Raw genomic sequence first — 18,405 nt, forward strand, 5'->3', positions numbered from 1 at the left:
AATTCTTCATATCAAAATTTTTTCTCAACATTTTCTTGGTTTTCACAATTAATTCATGGTTGCTTCCCATGATTAACATGTCATCTACATAAAGGCAAACAATTACATATGCATTTATAGTACCTTTAATATGGACACATTTGTCACTCTAATTTATTGTGAAACCATTGGACAACATTGCAGTGTCAAACTTTTGATGCCACTGTTTAGGTGCTTGTTTGAGTCCATACAAGGACTTGACAAGTTTACACACCTTTCCTTCTTTTTCGGGTACAATAAACCCTTCTGGTTGTTTTATATATATTTCTTCTTCCAACTCTCCATTCAAAAAAGCATTTTTAACATCCATTTGGTGTATCTCAAGATCACGCAATGCTGCAATAGCTATAAGAACACGGATGGATGTTATTCTAGAAATCGGAGAGTAGGTATCGAAGAAATCATATCCCTTTTTTGTCGAAAACCTTGAACCACTAGTCGAGCTTTATATTTATCTATAGATCCATCTTCTTTGTATTTCCTTTTAAGAATCCACTTGGATCCCAAAGGTTTACATCCCGGAGGAAGATCAACCAACTCCCACGTATGATTTTGCATGATGGAATCTATTTAATTTTGTATGGCTTCCTTCCAAAAGGAGCCTCAGGATTCGATAAAGCCTCTTGAAGAGTTCTTGGTTCATTATCTAACATGTATGTTAGAAAATCAGGACCAAACTATTTTTCAACTCTTACATGCTTGCTGCGTCTGGGTTCTTCTTTGGTTTGTGGAGTTTCAATTGTATTTTCATAAGTTCGCTTATTCGAACTTATTTCTTTCCTTTCTTTACATGAAAAAATATTTTCAAAGAATACAGCATTCCTTGATTCCATAATTGTGCCTTTATGTACATCAGGAATCGTTGAATTATGTACTAAAAATTGATATGCACTACTATTGTATGCATAACCAATAAATATACAGTCAACCGTTTTAGGCCAAATTTTTACTTGTTTTGGCTTAGGTACTTCTAATTTAGCCAAACACCCCCACACTTTGAGGTATTGGTAAGAAGGTTTATGACCTTTCCACTGTTCATATGGTGTCTCATCTTTTCCTTTGATTGGAATCTTGTTTAGAATGTGAGTTGTTGAGAGAATCGCTTCACCCCACATATTTTGAGATAAACCAGAATTTATTAACAACGCGTTCATCATTTCCTTTCATGTTCGATTTTTGCGTTCTGCAACGCCATTGGATTGAGGTGAGTAAGGGGCTGTCGTTTGATGAATGATGCCCGAAGTTGAGCAAAATTCTTCAAAAGGAGCCACATACTCTCCACCTCTATCACTTCGAATCATTTTTATCTTTGAACTTTGTTGATTTTCAATTTCAGTCTTATATTTCTTGAAAGCTTCAATTGCTTGATCTTTGCTTTTCAATAAATATACATAACAAAATCTGGTGCAATCATCAATGAATGTTATAAAGTACTTATTTCCACCTCGTGTTTGTACCATTTTTAAATCACATACATCAGTATGTATTAATTCAAGTGACGTAGTACTTCTCGTGACATTATGAAATGGAGCTCTAACCATTTTTGCTTCAACACAAATCTCACACTTATGTTATGGATTTCTTTTAAACATAGGTATTATATTTAAATTTGCAAGTCTTTGCAACGTGTTGAAGTTAACATGTCCTAATCGTTCATGCCATATATCATATCTTTCAGTCAAGTAAGCAGAACCAAAAACTTTATTCTTCCCCTCAGGGCGGATAACATTCATTACATTCAATTTAAAGAGACCACTATCTTGGTACCCTTTACCAACAAATACATCGGATTTTGTTAATACAAATTTATCAGACTCAAACACCATTCTAAAGCCTGCCTTGCTCAAGAGAGAACCCAAAACTAAGTTCTTCCGAATATCTGGCACATGCAGCACATTCTTGAGCGTCACCTCTTTGCCCGAGGTCATCTTCAATACCACATTTCCCATTCCAACAACTTCAGACGTTGCGGAGTTTCCCATGAACAACTTTTGATCCCCAACAGTGACATAGGTGGAATACATATCTTTATCGACACAAATGTGGCTCGTAGAGCCGGTATCAATCCACCATCCTCTCGGTTTATCCACCATGTTGGTCTCACAAATAACGGCACTTAAATCAATATCAGAAATTGCTAAAGGTACATACCTTTGTTCAACAAAATTTGATTGATTTCGTTTCTGATTTGTGTTGTTTTTTTTTTGGAATTCAGCAATCCCTTGCCATATGATTCGGTTTGCCACAGTTGTAGCACTTTCCTTGGAATTTCTTCGCTTTTCTCTTTTGCTTTCCATCATGGGGTCTCTTCCTCTTTTTACTCATACTAGACTCCGTCAGATTTGCTTTGGCCTCGGTTTCCATCATCTTTTTATGTGACTTGGCCTCGGTATTTCTGTTATCCTCCTCAATACGAAGTCGCACTATAAGATCTTCAAGTTTCAACTCCTTACGTTTGTGCTTAAGGTAGTTTTTGAAGTCTTTCCACAGTGGAGGCAACTTCTCAATGATAGACGCGACTTGGAATGGTTCATTGATTTCCATTCCTTCGGCCAATAAGTCATGCAAGATGATTTGTATCTCTTGCATTTGACTCATCACAGTTTTGGAGTCTACCTGTGAGACCTCGATTCTAATCATCTAATTAGTAATAATCCAAACTAAATCATACAAGAACCAAGATGGAAAACAAATAAAAAAAATTATTTTTTTTTGCTGATGAACAGTGCCCGCTCGATCGGTTAATTCTTACCGATCGAGCGATCGAGAATTCCAGTTTCTTTGCCCAAACTAAAACAGGATCTCCGCTCGATCAGTAAAATCTTACCGATCGAGCGGGCACAAAATATCAAAACCTCTGCCTCGCTGAAAGGGGTGCTCGCTCGATCGGTAAGAGTCTGCCGATCGAGCGAGATGCCCTGCCCAGAAAACTCTGTTTTTTTTTCTTTCAAAATTCTTTTTCCAACTCAATCCAATATCAATCTAACATGCTCAAATCTGAATTCAACAACATGCAATCAACATACAAACTTCAACACTCATCATTCATAATCGATTATAATATTCCATACTTCAAAATCAAATACAATACATTCGAATTCTAACATGATTTCAAAACATAAACTAGATTGGCATGCATTTCCAATTCTAACTCGAAGTCTCACTTCTAATCTTCATTCTCGTTCTATCCCTGTCGTCTCTGACTCGATCCTGCCCCACCTGTTGCCAAGTACACATACAAACAAAGACAACAGCTGGATAATCCGATGAGAATTGATATTTCTAGTAAAAGAGACTATCATGCAGTATAAATCAAACATATCAATCAAACTTATCAATCAAAACTTGTATCAATCCAAGTCATATATCAACTTTAGATATAAATCAAGTAAACATATCAAGTCATGACATATATCAACTTCCATATATCTATCACATCAAGATAGAATTCAAGTAATTAATCCAAGTACTGAATTAAAATAATATGCATGTCTTTAAAACTTCTGGATTATCAAACTCAGATAATCAAATGGAATTCTTCTTTCTTTCTTTATTCGGTTTGGGATCCCGAAGTTAAAATATCCAATAATCACACCGAACTCCCCTCTCGAGGTGGACGAGGCATATTTTAATCCTCTAGACTCCAGAGCATTATAGAGAATTTATTTGACAAGGTATAAAATCTCCAACCAGGTCACTCAACTACAATCTCTAGATCGTCTAATCAAATTAAAATGAATCAAGGCTCAATATGAATGCATATGTCATCTCATGCATTCTAATATCATTTCAATCATCAATTCAGATAAGCATTCAATCATGCTTTCATTCATCAATTCAAATAATCATTCAATCATGCTTCCAAATAAACATTCAATCATGATTCCAATTAAGCATTCAATCATGCAAGTATGTGATTTCTTCGGAACACTTGAATCAAGTCGAATTCGAGTTAATCGTTCCATTCAAGTCTAAGTCATCTTTTACCTTATTCGCTTCGAAGGTACTTCAATCTGAAATCAATAATAAGGATAATAATCAATATCCAATCAAATTCATTCAAAACACAATCACACTTCTTCGATTGATAAAATAAAAAATTCGATATTGTACCGACTTCAATCTTTCAAACTGACCAAAGCTACTATCTTACAACTCTGTTGACTTCACTTCAATCTAACAGAAGAAGTCATAAGGATCAATATCGACATCCGAAAGCTCAATCAAACTCGATACGATCAAAATATTGAACGAAGTCCAAAACTCAAACTGACAGCATAACGACTATCAACTGATCAAACCGGAAACGCAGACAGCAAGATATCAATTCAATAAACTCATAATCATCTCAATATCATCAAAACAATTCAAATCCTTCAAATTTAAAATCTCCAATTTTGAAATAATCTTCCAAAAATCAAAACAATTCCGAACGACGCTCTATTTCAAAACTAACAGAGAATAAACGATCAGAACTCTGCCAAGATCAACATACTCCAAACTCAATCGATTCTAACAACATCCGAAAATAGAAGTCTAGTTGATTGAAGAAAAACTTACTATAGAACGAAGCTCTCGCAGTCGTGATCGCTAATCTGCCTTCAGAAATAAATTCCAACGGACGGATCGAGCTAAAATGGAAATCACAAAGCTTGGAAAGCTTTGGAGACGCCTTCAATGGAGGGAGACGGCTTGGAGGGGAAGGATGAAGTAAAAAAGGAGAGTCAAAGCTTGCTTAAATATCTATTTAAGTCCAAATTTGCGTTTTAGTCCCTAAAAATTCCAAAAATTGCATTCTAGTCCCTGATCAAAATCGAATCGGCCCTCGACTTCTAAAATCTCTGATTATCTCAAATAAAGTCCATTAAGATAATTTTGGGGCGTTACAATTCTCCCCCTCTAAGAATCGATTTCGTCCTCGAAATCAATCATTGTTCTATCACAAGGTTGAGGATCTAGTCAAAGGACTGCAATAAGAATTTACATCTCGAAACTATGTCCAGAATCTTCTTCCAATCAAACTTTGAATCGTTTGTCTCAACAGCTCGACATCTCAATCAATCAGAGAAGTCAGAAACTCTAGTCGAATAATTCATCAACACTCCGTCCGTCTATCAAAAGTTATCTCATCCTTGTCAGAAAATTCTTCTAAACTCAGCCACAATTTGAATCTTCTTTCGTTCTAACTCCTGTGACACAAAAAGTTCATAACAAAAGCAAGGAGATCTTCATCTCTCCTCGTACAACTTCTATAACGTGCCTCCAATAACTCGTCAAACTCTGTCGTTGCACGAAATTTTCACAAACATCAAGAATTTCTGTCAACTAGTGCTAAGTCGAGCACTACTACTCAATGCAATTCTTCTAAAGTTCGACTCATCTGATCTTGCTGTCCGTTGTTCTGAGGGTATCGAATCGAAATTAGATGAATTCAACAACAAATTTCTCTTTGAAGTCTATGCCGAAAGGACAATGCATCAAGGATCTCAGTCTAAACTAACAGACTTCGGCAATTCATGACATCTGACAACCTCTGACAAGATATTCATTTCTCTGTTCTTCATAAAAATCATTCTGTACAAAAAACTGTAACGGATCCTATCTATCTGTCAATCAAAATCAGACAGTAGATAAAATAAGAACAAATTCTTTGGTTCTAAACATCAGTTGCTGCATTCGCTCCTTCTGTTAAAAAGATTCAAATCAAAAATCTCAATAAGAAGAAAACCAAGTACTACAAGATCATCAGTACTGAAACTCAGAATACAAAGAGCGGAAAATCAGAAATTCCATCATCAGATAATAAGATCAAAGAAATTCATTCGGTTCAATCAGAATTTCAAACGTCGAGATTAGTCTACAATTGATCGGCGTACAATTCTGAAAATATTGAAGCTCTGAACGATCAGTACAATTCTCACATCCAGAAAACAAGAATCATCAATAAGAACTCCTAATTTCAACTCATACTTCTGAGAGATTCGGTCAACAGAAAATTTTTCAACAATACAGGAGTATTCTTCAAATCAAACGGCCTGTCAAAAGCTCAAAATGGTCATACCTCAATCGGAAACGCTTCTGAGAAAGCTCACTTCACAAACTTCCTGTAGATAAAAAATTTGAATCTCAAATCAGTGTCGAACTCGTTCTGACAACCGGGACCAATCTAGAAGTTCATTCCAAACAACTTCATTTGTTCCATAACCATTGGCACATCAACCAGTTCACGTTACAATTCAATACATTAACTGTAAAGTTTCGAGAGTTCGTTCATACTATTCTGTAACAACAGTCAATCTACAGAATAAAACAAGAATTCTTAGAATCGCGAATTCTTAACAGAGTATTCCATCACTCGATCAACGATACTCAGGTGACATCTCATCTCAGACTCAACCAAGTAGCCTTGCTACGAAAATCATCAAAATGCGATCTCAATTCCCTTCTGAATTAGAATAGACTGAACAATAGAAAATCGGATCGCTCTCTCTCTGACTACTGACAGTTCAAACATCAGAAGCCTTACTTCGAACTTCACGCTTCATCATCCTCTATTCGATCTGATTCCCCAATTCATCAAACATCTTCCTATCATATGGAAGAACTCTGAATAAACTTCAAAGTGCAAATCTCTTGATACTCTGTCTCAAACCGAAACATCTGGCACAACAAAAGTTATTCGCTAATAAGGCATCAATAAAAACCTGAAACTCAAATTATACTCTGATCTGCTCTATCTTCATCGGATTCTGAAAGGTCGAATCAGATTCCAAAACGTTCTCAATCTTCTCAATCAACTCTGATTCGAAGTCGAATGAAGGAGTCAAGATAAACATTCCATCTATTCCAGACTCTATCAGAAGTGCAAAAATCATCTGTCAAAGAGAAAAACTGAAGTAGATAAAATAAGATCAGATCATACAAATTAAAATTGTAGCTGTTACCATCAGTTCTCCGGATAACAATAAAATTCGCAGTCAGATTAATCGCCCTGTATAACTCTCTTTCCCAACTCATAATCAGTTCAGACTGCGACAATCAAATCTTCTATCTTCCAAGATCAGAATAGATTACTGAGATCTTCCAAGCAATAAGATCTCCGTGAGATTCAAATCGGAAACTAACATTGCATCTCGAACGTCTTCAACTTCTTCGATGTTCAAGATAACAAGGATTTCTTCTAAACAAGAATAAGTCTCAATACTCAATAAGAAGAAGTGTAAAGCACCAATAGGTCATCAAAGATACAACTGAACAGAAGAGCAAAAACCTGCTGAGTATTCGTCTAATCAACAATAAGAATTTCTCAAAGGATTCGCGGTAGAACTCGCTAAATCAAAGAATCTTCAAATTCAGATAAGGACGTCGATCCAGATCAATTCATAACAGCTCTAGTCTTGAGGTATTCAATAAAATTCCATCTTCCCAGAGAAAAGATCGAGGAAAATACCACTCGGTCTCACGAGATTCAGACGTCAAAAGAATATCATAATTGATCGACATGCAAATCTGCGAACAATTCTTAAAGAATCTGAAAGATCAATACGGATCTTCGAAGGATAAAAGATTTATCGATAAGAATACTCAAGAACTCATCTACAAACCTCTGGAAGATTCGGTTCAAAGGACTCATAAATAATGCAGATGCAATTCCAACTCAATCTGTACGATTAAATTCAAATTGGTCGTACCTCATTCCGAATTCAGTCTCTGAAACTTCTTCCCTACAGATTATCTGTCGACGATGTCTAATCTAAAAAATCAATGCTGAACTCATCCTCTCGACTCGGAGGCAAATCTGGAATCTCAACTAGAACAACATCAGCAAACTTAACATCTCTGTTAAAACAACCAACACGGGCTGATTGAAGACATTATCTGCATACATCAAACATTCCTCCGCACCTTTCTGTAACCAACGGTAATCAACAAACAATAAGAAAGAAATTCTTAATTCAGGAATTCTTACCGGAGGAAATCCACTCGTCTATCATCTCGGATCCGAATCTGGTAACAATCTGAAATCAACTCGGTTGCTCTGTACTCGGTTAATGCACTGTTTCATCATCTTCAAGAGCAGTTAGAGTCTGTGAATCCTCGAGCAAGTACTAAAGTCTGTCGCAGAAATTTGGATTTAAACAAACTCTACGAAACGATCAAACCTTGTTTTTCTAAAGCTTTCTTCTTCGATATCCACCAATTTCGCAATACCTTGCAGTTGGTAAACATTAACTGAATCGGTCGTTCATCAGTGTAATTTAAAAGAATCAAACAACTGATCGATCTCTTCTAGTCAGCTTTCAAACCCAAACTCATTCTCGGAACTCCTTAGAGTTGAAGGCTAAAAGACTGAAATCTCATCAGCAATGCTTCCATCATTTCAGAGTGACATTCATCAGTTCAGTCACAGGAAAATTCTGTACCATCGAGTTTGCTACTAGTTGAATCTTGTTCAAAACTTGCCGAGTAGAAAATATGATTCAAGAGGATTAGGACACTACATCTCAATTACATCTATCCGGTGTCCAACAACCTCAGTTCGACATACTCATTCGATCTCAAGAGTATTCAATGTAACCCAAAACAGTTCGTATCTCAATTAATTCATGCTTTAAAAATTAAATCACATATCCATGTAATTCAAATAATTCTCAATCGTAAATCATGCTCGCATATTCTTTAATCATAGAATTAATCAATCGCGTACGAGAAATTAAATTCAAGCAGACTCAATCAACCCCGCTCTCTTCTAAATTCAGTCCAAGAATCTTATCGCTCTGATACCACTTAATGTGAGACCTTGATTCTAATCATTTAATTATTAATAATCCAAACTAAATCATACAAGAACCAAGATGGAAAACAAATAAAAATTTATTTATTTTTTTTGCTCATGAACAGTGCCCGCTCGATCGGTTAATTCTTACCGATCGAGCGAACAAGAATTCCAGTTTCTTTGCCCAAACTAAAATAGGACCCCCGCTCGATCAGTAAAATCTTACCGATCGAGCGGGCACAAAATATCAAAACCTTTGCCTCGCTGAAAGGGGTGCTCGCTCGATCGGTAAGAGTCTGCCGATCGAGCGAGATGCCCTGCCCAGAAAACTCTGTTTTTTTTTTCTTTCAAAATTCTTTTTCCAACTCAATCCAATATCAATCTAACATGCTCAATTCTGAATTCAACAACATGCAATCAACATACAAACTTTAATACTCATCATTCATAATCGATTATAATATTCCATACATCAAAATCAAATACAATACATTTGAATTCTAACATGATTTCAAAACATAAACTAGATTGGCATGCATTTCCATTTCTAACTCGAAGTCTCACTTCTAATCTTCATTCTCGTTCTATCCCTGTCGTCTCTGACTCGATCCTGCCCCACATGTTGCCAAATACACATACAAACAAAGACAACAGCCGGATAATCCGGTGAGAATTGATATTCCCAGTAAAAGAGACTATCATGCAGTATAAATCAAACATATCAATCAAACATATCAATCAAGACATGCATCAATCCATGTCATATATCAACTTCAGATATAAATCAAGTAAACATATCAAGTCATGACATATATCAACTTCCATATATCTATCACATCAAGATAGAATTCAAGTAATTAATCCAAGTACTGAATTAAAATGATATGCATGTCTTTAAAACTTCTGGATTATCAGACTCAGATAATCAAATGAAATTCTTCTTTCTTTCTTTATTCGGTTTGGGATCCAAAGGTTAAAATATCCAAAAATCACACCGAACTCCCCTCTCGAGGTGGACGAGGCATATTTTAATCCTCTAGACTCCAGAGCATTATAGAGAGTTTATTTGACAAGGTATAAAATCTCCAACCAGGTCACTCAACTACAATCTCTAGATCGTCTAATCAAATTGAAATGAAGGCTCAATATGAATGCATATGTCATCTCATGCATTCTAATATCATTTCAATCATCAATTCATATAAGCATTCAATCATGCTTTCATTCATCAATTCAAATAATCATTCAATCATGCTTCCAAATAAACATTCAATCATGATTCCAATTAAGCATTCAATCATGCAAGTATGTGATTTCTTCGGAACATTCGAATCAAGTCGAATTCGAGTTAATCGTTCCATTCAAGTCTAAGTCGTCTTTTACCTTATTCGCTTCGAAGGCACTTCAATCTGAAATCAATAATAAGGATAATAATCAATATCCAATCAAATTCATTCAAAACACAATCACACTTCTTCGATTGATAAAATAAGAAATTCGATACTGTACCGACTTCAATCTTCAAATCTGACCAAAGCTACTATCTCGCAGCTCTGTTGACTTCACTTCAATCTAACAGAAGAAGTCATAAGGATCAATATCGACATCCAAAAGCGCAATCAAACTCGATACGATCAAAATATTGAACGAAGTCCAAAACTCAAACTGACGGCATAACGGCTATCAACTGATCAAACCGGAAACGCAGACAGCAAGATATCAATTCAATAAACTCATAATCATCTCAATATCATCAAAATAATTCAAATCCTTCAAATCTAAAATCTCCAATTTCGAAATAATCTTCCAAAAATCAAAACAATTCCGAACGACGCTCTATTTCAAAACTAACAAAGAATAACGATCAGAACTCTGCCAAGATCATCATACTCCAAACTCAATCGATTCTAACAACATCCAAAAATAGAAGTCTAGTTGATTGAAGAAAAACTTACTATAGAACGAAGCTCTCGCAGTCGTGATCGCTAATCTGCCTTCAGAAATAAATTCCAACGGACGGATCGAGCTAAAATGGAAATCAAAAAGCTTAGAAAGCTTTGGAGACGCCTTCAATGGAGGGAGACGGCTTGGAGGGGAAGGATGAAGTAAAAAAGGAGAGTCAAAGCTTGCTTAAATATCTATTTAAGTCCAAATTTGCGTTTTAGTCCCTAAAAATTCCAAAAATTGCATTCTAGTCCCTGATCAAAATCGAATCGGCCCTCGACTTCTAAAATCTCTGATTATCTCAAATAAAGTCCATTAAGATAATTTTGGGGCGTTACACTACCATCTTGAAGTCCAGAAATTTGCCAACCACGAACTTCTTTATTCCCGCGTCTTCAGTTTTGTATTTCTTCTCCAAGGAATTCCAGAGTTTCTTGGCCGTCTTCACAGAGGAGTAGACACTATAGAGAGTGTCATCAAGACCATTCAAGATGTAGTGTCTGCATAGGAAATCGCTATGGTTCCATGCATCAACAGCGGTCCTCCTTTGGGTGTCAGAATCGCCATCAACGACGATAGGGGGATCCTCCTTCAGAAATCTAGACAGATTTAATGTGGTAAGGGAGAAGAGCATTTTCTGCTGCCAACTTTGAAATCGGCACCAGAAAACTTAGGCGGCTTTTCTCCATATGCGGGGGCGGAAGAGAGCGGAGTGAATGATACGGTAGACATTTTCAGAATCCAAGAAATACAAAATTTCGTCTTACGATTGTTATAAGGGTGTACTCCGAATTCTGAAAATTAGTGCGTCAACAACAACAACAGCAGCAACAAAGATTAACAAAGTTGAGGCGAGAGAAACTCTCTATCCGCAAGATGAAATTGCCCGTTAACAGTGCTCAACATTGGCGGCAATCGTCTCTAAGATACAACGACTATTCAATCGAGATATAGCAGCACAACAAATATTTCGATCTTCGTCGAACTAAAATATGTATCAACTTTTTCTTTTGTGAGAGAGAGAGGGAAGAATTTGCAGAGAAATCTGATATTCAATCATTTCATGTTATCAGATATATATACTATGACTCCAAAATACACGATTTATGGCGTAAGGATGCAACCAATGACAGAAAAAGGCCAGAAAAAGATGCAGCTTTTTGGACTGTAGAAGGCGCGCTCGGTCGATTATTTTTGACCGATCGAGCGCCCCTCTTCTGGTAAACATTCTGTCTCGCTCAAACCATGGTGTGCTCGGTCGGTAAAATTTAGCGGACCGAGCGCCCACTTTTATGAAACTTACTATCTCGGCAGACGAGGGCTGTGCTCGGTCGGTTAGTTTTAACCGATCGATCGCACTCACAAAAATAATAAAATATTATTCTTGAACCAAATTTTATCCAAAAAAAATAATTGATCACAAGACCTCGCCTCGCCGGCCGGCCGCGCGCGTGTGTGTTTGTTGCATCGATTACATCTTGCCCCTTTACAAAACATCGGTGCCCTAAGGGCCCAATCCCATAATCCAATGTTGGATTATAACAATACATTGAACATGTTTCAATGTGGGACAACTTTTCCTCCAAATTATTTCACCAAATTCAAATTTTTGCATCAATTGGGACAAGCTTTTTGGACAAGTATACAAGCCTTTTGAACAAGTAATTCAAGCCCATTTCATGCCATTTTATTCCAACAATTCATTCAGCATTTTTTCCAACAATCCAATCATACGCCAAATCCACACTCACGTGGACTCCATGAGATGTCACAACCCACCACGTCATCTTTCACCATTCCAAGTAGCATAAAAGCCCCTCATTGCTCATTGCGACAATGTGCACGTGCGAAACACGCCATCAATGAGCTCTTTGCATTCATCGGGCTCGGGCTCGGTCAGTGCGTTGCATCTCTCTCACCTTGGATTTGACTTCAAATTTATTTAATTAGTCAATAATATATAGCAATATATATGTAGGAATTTCTATAAAGTGTTGAACTTTTCATGTGCAACAAGTCTGATATCTCCCAGAACGCATCAATTGAGCCTTGAACATCAATATTAAATAATTAATTTTTCATTTATCCGAAATCAGTTTTGAGCAAATTAATATAAAAAAATTATCTACTCCAAACGTAGATTCCAATTTTCAAGTCAATTTCCAATGTTATTGGACAAGTTATGCTCCATTATCTACATAATATATATATTCTTAACGATGATGCATTGATGCTCCTTTAAAATAACAAAGATCCTGGCACACAATGCGTGGATACATTTGTTTTTTTGGAGTAATTTTTTTGTTTATATTAAAATTCAAATGTGTGCAATTGGTTCGTTATCATCATCATGAATCATGGTCAATAGTGTAAGGACCCAATGTTAATTTTCTAATTAATTGGCAAGATTTATTGATAATTATTTTAAAGCATAAAAATAAAATAATTAAGACAAATAATTTAATTATGTGTTAAATATGTATTAGTAAATGTTAGTTTATAGACAATATTAAAATATATATTTGATTTTTATTTCACACAAGAGTTTAAATAATTCAAGTCGAGTCAAGTTTTAACTCAAAATAATTAAATATAACACATGCCAAAACAAAAGTATAATTTATATTTTAAATATATATTAGTCATCGAAGCACATGTGACGCCTCACAATTGAAATGCCATAACTGTTGACAATATAAACTTGTACAAAAAATTGACTAAAAAATCAATCTAAAATAAACACAATGAATTTTTCGTAAATCATGATCCTAATTTCGAAAAGGAATGCAACATAACAAACATCTACGGAAAAAAAAATCAAAGCATATAAGTCATTGGAAACATATTTGAGCTAAGAGGGAAATATTCTATTCTATAATCTATGTATAGACTCCTTGTAATAAACTTTGAAAATTCTCTACTCTTCAAAACATTTAAATTTAAAGTTCTTTCACAACCTCTCATGATCCTTGTTCATTGATGTATCGCCATGCTACCTGTCCAAACATAAACAACCTTAAATAGAATGAGTGCAAGCAAATAGTATTAAAATTACGTCATTGAGAAGGAGAATTATATTTACACTCCAAAAATTTATAAACACACTCAAATTTTAACATTTATTGTGATTTCTTACAAAATTACCCCCATTGAATTATTCTATAATTTTTAAGGCTAATATACCCTTCTTTATATATATATTTATATATGTATATATATATATATGTGTGTGTGTGTGTCTCCAAAAAAAAAAATCACTACATTTATGGGTTATAAAAACATCTCACGTTTCCTCATCAAAATTATTTTTCATAAGATTTTAAAATGCAATAGATTAATGATTTACAAATTAAGTTTTATTTGCAATCTTAAGATGTATCATAAATTTTGAACATTTTTATAAATAAAGTGTGGTGATTTCTTTGAAAAATTGCTTGATAAATATTTTGAGTTGTATGAAAAATCTATAAATTAGAATATGTGCATGAAAAAAACGACAAAAAGAAATTAACATGTCACTTGGAAAAAAATATTTCAAACTTTAATTAAAATTAAGTATAAAAATTTAATACAACATAATTAATTAGAATTAAGTAATCTTAATTGCATGTAAAATTATATTTTTGTGAACTTATTATATGAACAACAAAAACGTGGCTTATTCTTAAAAAAAAAAAAAAGAAACAAAATGTGGCTCATTTCACATTGAAGTTTTAATCACTTGTTAATACAATTTTTTTGACAAATCTAAAAATTGAAATTATCTACACGAATATTTAAATTTTCTGATATTATCACCATTATGTTTTGATTAAAAATTTCAGAAAAATCTCAACTTAATTTAAATTTCAAAACCGATAAATTAGTCCAAAATAAAAATTTACTTGAATGATTAAATATTTATTATTTTTTGAGAGTAACAACAATCTACATAAGAATTTTCTTTAATTTAATATTTCTTTGCGATGCTACTTTTATTATTTTCTGAATATCGGCAACAAACTATAAACTTTCAATAATATCATTTATTCTCCCATGTTAAGGAAAGTGAAAGACGAACAAAGAAATTAAAAGTTTGAAATGATCTAAATTAAATTAAATAAATAAAATATAATGGAAAAGTAAATAAGTAGTAAGATTGAATGATTGATGAAAGAGTATATTAGTTTAATAAAAATATGGAATAATTAAGTAGGGGTAATATTGTAAGAAAATACATTAATAAGCAAAAGTGGTATGGAGTGCAATTATAAACTATAATTTGAAGTATTGAGTTTGGAATACGTCACAATATGCATAATATATATAATACTCCGATCCTAAAATTAGAATGCACTGAATTTGGAAATAATAGGATCCCAGATGCTCATCAACTTCTTTCGTTTGTTCTCAAACGTATCTGCTTCTGCAATTTGGTGCTCATCCAACCACTCCATAGCAGATTTGAACTCGTCTTGTATTTTCTTGGAGTCGGCAGCTGATAAGTTGAAAGCATGTTTTTTGGTAAAATAAGTAGCTCTTGTCCCATACACATAATTTTCAAGAGAATTCTTTGCCGCAAATTTCTTCTTAAGCTCCTCGTCGTCTAACTTAAATCTCTCTGCTTCCTCCAACATTCTCTTAATATCAATATTGGACAGCATGCCTTTAACGTTGCTGATGGTGATGCTGTTTTTCTCGCCAGTGGTTTTATCTTCAGCAGACACATTTAAGATACCATTAGCATCGATATCAAAGCACAATTTCAATTTAGGGACACACCTCAGAGCAGGAGGAAGGTGAGACAAACAAAATTTACCCAATAGAATGTTGTCGCTTACTCTAGGTCTTTCACCCTCATACACTGACAACAACACGCTAGTTTGGTTATCATAAAGAGTGGTCAATCCACGTTCTTTCTTAGTAGGAATTGTAGTATTTCTGGGCACGATTACGCACATTTCACCCCCATTAGTTGAGACACCAAGAGATAGAGGGGTGACATCCCATAACACCAGTTCTTGAATCTCTTGATTACCTCGGCCAGTCAAAATTGCCGCTTGAACTGCTGCACCGTAGGCTACGGCCTCGTCAGGGTGAATGCTTTTGCACAACTCCTTCCCATCGAAGAAATCTTGAAGCATTTGTTGTACCTTTGGTATTCTAGTGGATCCACCAACAAGCACCACATCATGGATTCTCTTTTTTTCTATCTTACTATCATTCAAACATTTCTCAACATCCTTAATGCATTCCTCAAACAAATCCATGTTGAGCTCCTCGAATTTGGCTCGTGTAATTGTCGAGTGAAAATCAATTCCATCGTACAAGCCATCGATCCCTATAGTTGTCTGTGCGGTAAAAGATAGATTCCTTTTCGCCCTCTCACAACCAGTTCTCAACCTTCTCAACGCTCGGGGGTTGTTACTCATGTCCCTTTTGTGCTTTCTCTTGAATTCTTCAACAAAATGGTTCACCATTCTACTGTCAAAATCCAAGGTGAGTGTTGCCCGCAGTCGATTTAACCTTAAAAACACTCTTCACCATCGTGAGAAGAGAGACATCAAAAGTGCCACCACCAAGGTCAAAGATAAGCACATTCCTTTCTGTGTGGCTGCAAGAAATTTTGTCGAGGCCATAAGCAATGGCCGCAGCAGTTGGTTCGACAATGATACGCAAGACATTGAGACCAGAAATGATTCCGGCATCCATGGTCGCCCGTCTCTGAGAATCATTGAAGTAGGCAGGTACAGTAATAACTGCACTTTTAACCGTAGATCCAAGAAAAGCTTCTGCGATTTCCTTCATCTTGCTGAGGACCATTGAAGAAATCTGTTCAGCTGCAAATTGTTTCTCTTCACCTTTATAGTTAACAACAATCATGGGCTTATCATCATGAGAAACGACTTTGAATGGCCAAAGCTTCAAATCTTTCTGAACCACACTATCACTGAATCTTCTACCAATCAATCTCTTTGCATCTGTAAAGTATATTATATATTGAGAGACCATGTGAATAAGTCTACATATATATTATCATTAATATGAAATATATATATATTCTTAACAATGATGTCCCTTTAAAAAAATAAAGATAAAATCATGCAATGATGTGAAAGTTGTTATACGTACTGTCACATGTTAATTTCACTCTAAAAAAATAAAGATAAAATCATGCATCTATAGAAACGAAGGGCCAAAAACCACCAAAATTCAAAGTTGTTGATTCCATGATTTCTACTTCAATAGAATGGAACAGAACAATTGGTCAGAATATTAATAGCATCTTACCAAAAACAGTGTTGGTGGGGTTGAAGGCAGCAAGATTCTTGACGGCATCGCCGATGAGACGTTCGGTTTCATTGAAATATACACAAGAGGGCGTGATGCGGTTGCCCTGATCGTTGGGTATGACCTCCACACGATTCTGTTGCCACACGGCTACGCATGAATAAGTGGTGCCCAAATCAATTCCAACAGCTGCGTTTTCTCCAGACATGGTTGAAAAGAGTTCAAAACTTGGTTTTTAGGGGACTTCTCTTGATCGATGCGCCTTATATCTTCGATACTACGACGGAAACGAATTTCATGTGTGTACGACAACAGAGTTTGTCTATAAAAATATGCTTTACCTGTGTTGTTTTTGTATTTTGGATAGAAGATTTGAAATCCATTAAGGATACTTTGTAGAATATTTATCAAATTTGTTTTCAATCTTTCCGCAAGTTCTCTTGTCAAAATATTTTATTCCTATTAAAACTTATTATTTCTAATATTGCCACCATTACAATTGAAAGTTCGATTTATGTATGGTTGGAACAAGGGCCGTTTCCTTTCACTAGATTTTTAAAAAAATAAGTGTTTTTTTTTAAGTTGGCTTTTAAAAACACTTTTTAAAATAAAAGCAGAAATAATTTTGTGTTTGGATAAATATATTGAAAATACTTTTTTAAACTTGAGTTTTAAAAAAAAAGCATTTGAAAAGCTATAAATATGTGCTTTTAAAAGCACTTAAAATTTATCCAAACACATTTGAGTAAATAAAAACACTTTTTTTTATTTAAAAAAAATATTTTTTCTTAATTGTCTATTGAAACAAAACGGGCTCTAACAGACATCACAATAATTTATTGACACATAAATACACATACTAGTTTTTTTTTTTTTTTTTTGCCACACAATGCGTGAATACATTTTTTTTTCGTGTTGTGTAATCAAAAAAATTAATGGAGTTATATTAAAATTTTAAAAATAGATGGATTAGTGTTTTAATACTTTTTATAAATTCTTCCAGTCGTAACAGATTCATGTGATCCATAAAAAATAGAATTAAATGGGTTTTTTTTTTAATTTAAAAATGAAATTTATCAATTTTTTAAGTTGAAAATAAAATTCAAATTTTGAAATTGAAATGATAGAAGATAATAGATATACAATACAATAAAAATGCAAATTAGAGACCGAAAAATCGGCCTCTAATCGAGAATTGAGACCGATTAGCGACTGATTTTATCAGTCTCAATAATCATGGTCGCTAATTGTGGGTGACTTGCACCAAAATCGGTCTCTAATTTAATGACCGAAATTTTATAATCGGTCTCTATTTTAGAGACCGATATTCTTTTATCGGTCGCTAAACTAGATACCGATCATCTCTAATTTAATTT

At 34.7% G+C, this 18,405-nt stretch overlaps 1 protein-coding gene and 1 pseudogene across 1 annotated transcript; both read right to left on the minus strand.

The window, feature by feature from the left end:
* Nucleotides 1–2,250: 2,250 nt before the first annotated feature.
* LOC140862906 (uncharacterized) lies at nucleotides 2,251–11,393 on the minus strand. The gene is made up of 2 exons (XM_073265936.1): nucleotides 11,103–11,393; nucleotides 2,251–2,679 (listed from the first exon to the last, which is right to left on the minus strand). The coding sequence occupies exons 1-2, from the start codon at nucleotides 11,391–11,393 to the stop codon at nucleotides 2,251–2,253; spliced, it is 720 nt and encodes a 239-aa protein (XP_073122037.1).
* Nucleotides 11,394–15,084: 3,691 nt separating this feature from the next.
* LOC140862907 (heat shock cognate 70 kDa protein-like) lies at nucleotides 15,085–17,237 on the minus strand (annotated as a pseudogene).
* Nucleotides 17,238–18,405: the final 1,168 nt, after the last annotated feature.

This window comes from Henckelia pumila, chromosome 4, assembly GCF_033568475.1.
Source record: "Henckelia pumila isolate YLH828 chromosome 4, ASM3356847v2, whole genome shotgun sequence".
NCBI classification, from domain to species: Eukaryota; Viridiplantae; Streptophyta; class Magnoliopsida; order Lamiales; family Gesneriaceae; genus Henckelia; species Henckelia pumila.